General features: G+C 42.1%; 1 protein-coding gene across 1 annotated transcript; it reads right to left on the bottom strand.

Moving 5' to 3' along the window:
• Nucleotides 1–4,621: 4,621 nt before the first annotated feature.
• LOC123164211 (NEP1-interacting protein-like 1) lies at nucleotides 4,622–7,086 on the bottom strand. The gene is made up of 5 exons (XM_044581626.1): nucleotides 6,912–7,086; nucleotides 6,229–6,407; nucleotides 5,806–5,889; nucleotides 4,845–5,015; nucleotides 4,622–4,768 (listed from the first exon to the last, which is right to left on the bottom strand). Exons 1-5 carry the CDS (start codon nucleotides 7,084–7,086, stop codon nucleotides 4,622–4,624), a joined length of 756 nt encoding a protein of 251 aa, XP_044437561.1.
• Between the last annotated feature and the right edge of the window lie 703 nt (nucleotides 7,087–7,789).

Raw genomic sequence — 7,789 nt, 5'->3', positions numbered from 1 at the left:
AAGCCCACCCTCAACTCGCAACTGACCCTTTTTTTCGTTATCCCAGTTGCAAGTCCACCCTCGACTCACAACTAAGCATGTAGTTGTCTTTGTCCCAGTTGCAAGCTCACTCGACTCACAGCTGGGCTAGTAGTTTATTTTTCATCTTAGTTACAAATCTACACTTGACACGCAATTAGGTCCAACAGTTTTTATGTTTTCCCAGTTGCATGTCCACCCTTCATTCGCAATTGGATTTATAGTTTTTTTTCTACTTGCAAGTCCACCCTCGACTCGCATCTGGATCCATAGTTTTTTGTTTGTTTAGTTTAGTTGCAAGTACATCATCGACTTCGCAAGGTCACCGATTTTCTCCTTTTCTTTTCTTGTTATTCTTATTTTATCTTTTATTTTATTTTTCAAAATTTTAATTCAGGAACTTTTTCCAAATTTCATGAACCTTTTTTCAAATTTATGAAAAAAGTTCAAAAACTTGTGAACTTTTTAAAAAATTCATGATTGTTTTTCATTTCCGTGATTTCCCCTCTATGAGCTTTGCCAACTTGCGAAGTTTTTTCATATTCGTTATATTTTGGAAATTGAAGATTTTTTTTCAAATTCATGAACCTTTTTCATTTTCATGATTTTTATTTTCAAATTACAAACCTTTTCAAGTCGTTAATTTTTTTAATTTTGTTTTATTTTATTTTTTTGAATTTTTTAATAAACATAACATGCAATCGACATTGTTCGGTAGATAGACGATGTATGCTAGTTGCAAAAGCCTAGCAAACTTTTAAAAGCATTACTATAACCGGCCACTCTAGTGAACAACGTTGCAGGCTTGCTGAAAAACAACAACTAATGTAGTGAGTTTATCCCCCTTGCATTAAGAAAAAACGTCTACGATGGCGTACCACCAGCGCATGCTAGCTGAGCGTTTGTAGTGCACCACACGCTCATGTGATCGATGCTCACTGTACCACCAGTATGGCAGTATTCATCCTGTAGCGAAATATTGTAGCAGGGTAGCGACGGTAGCGGGGATCCTTGCGCATGGGCCCACCGCACGGGAACGCGGCTGTGCGCACGCTTTAACTTTGATTTCCCCAATAAAAAGGTCAAAAGACAAACAAACAAACAATAAATATCACAAACAATTCCAAAATCATAGGAGTACTTAGATGTGAGGTATTATCTCACATCTAGATGAGATATAGACAGACCCATAGTTTTATTAGCAGCATGGCAAAAAAAAACACGTCAAAAGAAGCCTACAAACTTAAATAAGCTCCCACTTCAACTTCAATTTGTACTTCGTCAAGTTTTATTAGCTTAGAACGAATTTTTTTCTCAATCTCATCTTCTTTTGCTCACGCCTAATATTATATGCATAGGTCTAGATGTGTTGTTGAGGAAAATATAGAAATGATATATAACAGTGATAATTCAGTCCCAGTTTGAAAACATTGTTTACTTCACATTTGTACCAAAAACTTTAGAACACATCCTAAGTTTGTTAGCATCTTTCCTGGTTGATTGATAAATCTTAACACACTGACCGGTAAACCTAAGGGAAACAAAAGCTGGCCATCGCTGTTGCGACAACGCCGGTTTGGTTCCATGATGCGGTGAATGCTGCGATGGTGCCCCTGTTGCTCCGGCGATGCTGCGACGATTGCCACCGTGTTGCGAGCGAGTGTTGCGACAACCGCCACCGTGCTGCGATAGCCGCCAGCGTGCTACCAATCGGAGTCCTGAGACGAGGGTTGCCTGTTCTGTGAGTCGGTCACTCACCCTGGGCGTTTGTGTACCCTAACCCGCTACTCGAACCTGAACCGAACCGAATTACCCGAATTGTCGGGTAATTTGGGTATCGGGTTAGGGTTCGGTTCTCATTTCCTAGCTATTCGGTCTTCGGGTTAGGGTTAGGGTTCAGGTTCCAGTTTGGAAAACACGAAATACCCATACTACCCGAATTATCTTATATATATTTACTAATTGGAGGCACCATACAAAGCTCCACATTAATCCACATCATTAAAAGTATGTTAGTCATTCTTAATCATCCGATCTATGTAATTGATCTATCTTGACCCTCCAATTTGTGTTACACCCGTGGCAAAAAAATAACCAATCTGGACGTAAACCTGACTCAACCTGCACATAATTAACATCAGAAAAAACATCAATATTTTCCTTAACAAAAACGTTATAAGAGTTGTGATCTCACAAGAAAAACAAACACCGTTATAAGAGACCATGTCTCACAAGAAACAGGACCATCAGCACAGTTGTAAAAAAACAGAACCATGAGCACGTTTCCAAAAAAAGGTCATCACCACGTTCCCCTCCTTTCACGTATAGATTCAATCTTTGGTGAAACAAACAAAGGAAGCTCCACCCATAAAAACTCCACGATCGATAAAAAAACAGGACCATGAGCACGTTTCCTAAAAAAAGGCCATCACCACGTTCCTCTCCTTTCACGTATAGATTCAATCTTTGGTGAAAAAAAACAAAGGAAGCCTCTACCCAACCTTGACTGCGGATATAAAAAGGAAAAAAAACATCGCCGTGGACTCCTGCAGTACATGGCCACGGCCGTCTCCTCCCCTTCAATATTCCTGCACCTTCCAGTAGAGACTGACGGCGCCACGCCTTCTCTGATCGTTGAGTTGTATTCTGTGATGGATGACCTTCTTTGCTTTTGTTCTCTTGCATGCTACCACCATGGGAAAACCAAGGTTGAATCCAGCATATATTGCTTGATGTAAATGGGCCTTCAGGTTTGGTCTCATTACTTAATCCCGTGAATTACAAGCATGGATGGAATAAGTGGATACAATCATTTATGGTTGGGTTCTCCCATTGTCCCAGCAATTTTACATGCTGGATATCACGACATGTCCGGCACCTCCGATCAAGATACATCAGTGATCATTGTTGTTATTATGGTATATTCAGGTGCCTGACGCCTCCGATAAAAATATTGATATATTCTAGGGTTTGAAAATGGCAGGTCGAATCATATACAAGACACATATATATCTGGATTATACAAGACACAAATATATCCGGATTATGTAATGGTCGAATCACATGCATATATATGCGACATTTCCATGTGTTAGATTTCATATGCACATAAATGCTAGAAATAAAAGAAAATACATATATACGAAATAATGAAGGGCATCAACTTTGAGGTATATTTGAGTTAAACTATAGCAACCGCTATTTTCTACACTTTAATGTGCATACATTTACATGTCATGGATTCTGTTAGCCTTAGCCACATTTGGAGACAAGGAACACTTGGCCTAAATATAGCTATATATCAAAGTTAGATACAAGTGAAACATGCTCCAAGCATGCATGCATGCGCGTATGTCCATTAAAAATAGAAATTAATTAACGCAGTCTCAAGAAAAAAGTTTGAAAAGATTTGTATACATATTGATGAGAATATGTTGAGTTACGTCAGAGACTTTGGAATAACAGTACTAAAATCAATGTAAATAGGGATCTAACTAATCAAGAAAAACAATGCTAAAAAATATATAAGTATTATTAGAATGTATCACCATGAAACAATTCAGTGACTGCTTATGATTGTCAAACACTAATTTTGTAGTATTTAAATCGCTAGCCCGTGCAGGTGCACGGGTTGACGACTAGTTCATACTAACCAAATTATTCATGCTATTATTACACTGTCATGTTACCCATACTAACTAAAATACCCATACTAGCCGATTTATTCATACCAAAAGCTGATGTGTGCTCTGAATATTTCTGTTTCTTTGGGTACCCGAATTACCCGAACCGAAATTTGGGGTAATTTGGGTTCAGGTATTTTTTGGCAGAAAATTTTTGTTTCCTATTTTTGAGTATCAGAATTACCCATAAACCAAAGTACCCGAATCGAAATACCCGAACGCCCAGGGTGATCGGTCACGGCGGGGAAGAAGCGTGCTAGTGATGAGATGAAAGTGCTTTTTTGTTTTGACTTGTCAGACGGCTGGGAGCCTAGGAAAGCATATATGAGGATGAATCGGACGATAGAGAGGGTGGCTGTTCTTTTATCCGTACAACCGACTGGCATCTAGCGCACCCCTTTCGTTAATGCAATGGAACCAGGGGGCTCTTGCCCTCCTGATAGTCTAAAAGGTGAATTTCAAGTCCAAAGGATTTTAAGTAGGAGAGATAACTGAGAATACAATTGTATATATCAGACCTTCTAGCCGGGTCTCACAAGTAACCCATATTGATAGTGAAATTAGAGGATTTATGGTGAAATACACAAAGCAACGACGTTGGATCACCTCTCCATCAGTACATAGCCATAAAACATGGTTATTAAAACCTCCTTGATGGTTGTATCAATCAATTTGTCTGTCGCATTGTACCTTCTGCGAGTAGGCACGTCACGTCTCGCTCTCTAAACAGCATGCTGATGGAGAGGTTCCGTCTGCTCCCAATAAAAGGAAATGCCAGCCGTTACTAGCAGCCTCGGATTTTCCTCAAGACGCATCATGAAGAAGGTTCTTGTCATTTCATGTCAGATTTTTCTCACACACATCAAGCACGTACGGGTATTTGACTATATGAAAATACACCAGGTGCACAGCCAATTTGTTTACATATGCATATGGTCTACTATATGAACACCACACCTGCACAGTGGGCAGGACGCGTTTCTCTGAAGCCAGTTGTCGATGCATGGCACATGGAAAATGTGCTGGCACTGAGGCAAAACTCTCACAAATTGGCACGATCCGAAATCCTGGTTAGTAGTAACATGTCATCAGTCCAAGAAACTATTTTTTGGCGAACAATGCAAGTCAAGCTCACACACTAACCTGAAGGCACACTGAACAGCAGCAGCTCTCATCAGTTTCCTGATCAGAACCAGTTGCGGCGCTGAACCTGATCGCCGGGATCTTGTTGATCAGATCTCTTGACATGCCATCCGTACCGCCGGTCTCGAAAAGGTCACTGTTGTCGATGAATGGTGTACTCAGTGAACTCATCTGCATTACACAAAACTTTGGATCAGACCTAGCGTGGTGTGCAAGCAACTGCCATAGCAATCACATAGTAGAACCTTGCCAAGTCGCAATCAACACCAAATGCAATTATACTTGTCGTGCCTAGAAGTCGTTATCGCTTCTGGCAGTCTCTGGTCTATGAAATCAGAAAGAGTACTGTATGTGCATGTGCATTGAAGGAACACACTGTATATAGTCCTATATCATAGATGGTGTGAAATGATCACTCACAAGTTTAATCTTGGATAATGTGTGATCTATTCTTTCTTTAGCGGATAATGTGGAATCTACTCAATAATACATGTCAGTATCATGTTTTTTTTCTCAACTTCATATCGTACTATTACTTAGCATGATTATTTGTTTGTTCTAAGATAATAGCACACACACACACACGCACACACACACACACACACACACATACCTGAAGAATTTCATATTTTAGATGCCACAACAAGGACATTTAAGGTTTGATCTTGTAGCCCCACAATCTAGCTAGTTCTAGATATTTCTATGACTAGAAGCTTCCTTTGCAGGAGAAAGGGAAACGTTGTTCTCCATATAACTACTTTAGTGCTAAGAATCGACTACAACAGTTGAATTGTAAGGTTTGAAAGCGTTTTACTTATATTGGATGAATATATAAGATTTATTTTTACTACAACCTGCCGTGGTTACTGGGGTATCCTCCCATTTTAGCCATTAGAGAGCAATGATATCACACTACCAATCATTATGAATTTACATCTAGCTTATATGAAGAGCTATATACCTGGCTTTGCACTGCATGTTGCAGTGCCGGGCTGACCATCTCGCAAACAATTCGTCCACTGAAGAGGCTAGAGATGATGTCAAGCTGAAAGACCCAACACAGAACATCAGAACAAGTAAAACCTAACACGATCTGCTTACGAATGACTACTTCGCCTATTCACACAAAAATGATGATGGCATGGTATGAAAACAAACAAAATGCAATATTATTTCCTGGATAAAACATTTACTTCTAGCATATGTTTCCATGGTTTCCCGATTTCTCCTCAACTGAATGACCTCCAAAATAAATCAGCCACTACGCACATCTCACGCTTAGACCTATCGCATCCTAGTGAGGTATGTGCTCAGGTAGGTCCATGAAAATGATCGTTTACTTTTCTCGATGCATGAAAGAAGAGGTGAGTTCTTTCACACTCACCACAAAGAGAATGCTATATTTTCCAGATTCACTGGATCTCCAAATCTCGATGCAGGATTCAACGGCCTCGGTGCAGAAGACCCCACCGGAGAGTGCTCCCACACCGGCGCCCCGGAGCACGCCGCTTTCGGTGGACATCCCCATGCAGGCACCAATGAAGAACCCAACTACCGAACCCACTGCATTCAAAAATAACAATTTACAATGGGAGAACTTTCAGATAATGTACCAGCCATTTACACAACATGGCCTACTCATGGAATAATTGCAATGCAATACCCAGCGAATTAATTAAAACTTGCAAGCAGGACCCAGACAGAGAACAAAAACATGATCGACCACGAACCACATAAAACATCTACATTAACAATGAAAGCGGAAGGTGAGCTTAATTAGCATGTCTCGTGACAAAAGTGGCAAAGAAGCTCCAAAATTTCTGCCTACGAGATTGAATTGTTGCCAATTCGAGCAAATATGAATGCACCACAACGTAAACCCCAGAGTGCCAACAACTACCGGGAAGTAAAAATCTGCACAGGAACCCAAAACCGTACCCAATCTCGGGCAACCCCAAGTACAATTCGTACTAATCAAACAGCAAGGCTACGGGTAGCAAATGATTGGAGCCACGGGGGCAGCAGGCATTGACCGAGAACAGAAGGGAACCAAAACCTGGCACGTACCGACGGCGAAGACCAAGGTGAGCAGCGCGCCGAGCGCCCACCAGGCCGCCGCCACAGCCGCGGCGCCGGACCTCCCGCATGCTCTCCACACCTCATCGAAGCGGCAGCGAGGATTCGAAGAAGCCGCATCCGCGCCGGAGAAGGAAGAAGAAGAAGGAGGCACCCAATGATCCATCAAGGCCGGCAAGCACCCTCGCAGTACATGATCCAAGGAACTTGGCGAGATGCTACAACAAGCCTGGAATGTTTCGGGGGCTCGAGGGGGGTCGCGTATATATATACCGGGACGCGGGGGGTGATGGGCCGGGGTTACGGGGGATGAGCCGACATAAATCGAGTGGGAACCATGCGATGTCTATCCATTATATTTCTTTATTTATAAATGCTTTTTTTGGACATATATGTGATGTTACTTGACATCATGAACATGTGTATAGCCGGTTGTTGCTGTTCCTCTGGCAGCGTCGTCCTCACAGGGGCACGCCGGTTGTTGCTGTTCCTAATGGTGACGGCGACGACGCGCCGAGGAGTCCGGAATCTCATCCCGGCCGACGAGCTACAACGGTTAGGGTTTCACCGCTTGCAGTGGGCAAACCCTAAGTCCACGAAAGCGCAGGTACGTGATGGTGCTCCTCCGTTCCATGGATTTGTGCATCGGCGATTGCTTCGGAGTCGTCGGAGTTCATTGGTTTGCGGCTGCGGCTGGCACCGGGTCCTCCGAGTATCTTAGTACCGTTTTCTCTTTTGTTCTAGGGCCTTCGTGCGACTTCTCGGTGTTATCTCCTTTGTTCAAGGGCCTTTATGTTTACGCGTGTTCTACGATCCCTGTTCCTGTGGTTTGAATGCGTGCAACTTTCTTTAAAAAATTGGTAGAGAAG

This window comes from Triticum aestivum, chromosome 7D, assembly GCF_018294505.1.
Source record: "Triticum aestivum cultivar Chinese Spring chromosome 7D, IWGSC CS RefSeq v2.1, whole genome shotgun sequence".
In the NCBI taxonomy this organism is placed as follows: domain Eukaryota; kingdom Viridiplantae; phylum Streptophyta; class Magnoliopsida; order Poales; family Poaceae; genus Triticum; species Triticum aestivum.
Note: the sequence above shows the minus strand (reverse complement) of the source record. Positions and strands in the feature narration are given on the sequence as shown.

What these genes read in the sequence shown, in the direction of transcription:
- LOC123164211 (XM_044581626.1), bottom strand. Translation starts at nt 7,086, where the DNA reads ATGGATCATTGGGTGCCTCCTTCTTCTTCTTCCTTCTCCGGCGCGGAT. An exon ending in CACCTTGGTCTTCGCCGTCG is followed by an intron (nt 6,408 to 6,911) that starts GTACGTGCCAGG and finishes TTTTGAATGCAG; the next exon opens with TGGGTTCGGTAGTTGGGTTC. An exon ending in GCTGTTCAGTGTGCCTTCAG is followed by an intron (nt 4,769 to 4,844) that starts GTTAGTGTGTGA and finishes ACTACTAACCAG; the next exon opens with GATTTCGGATCGTGCCAATT.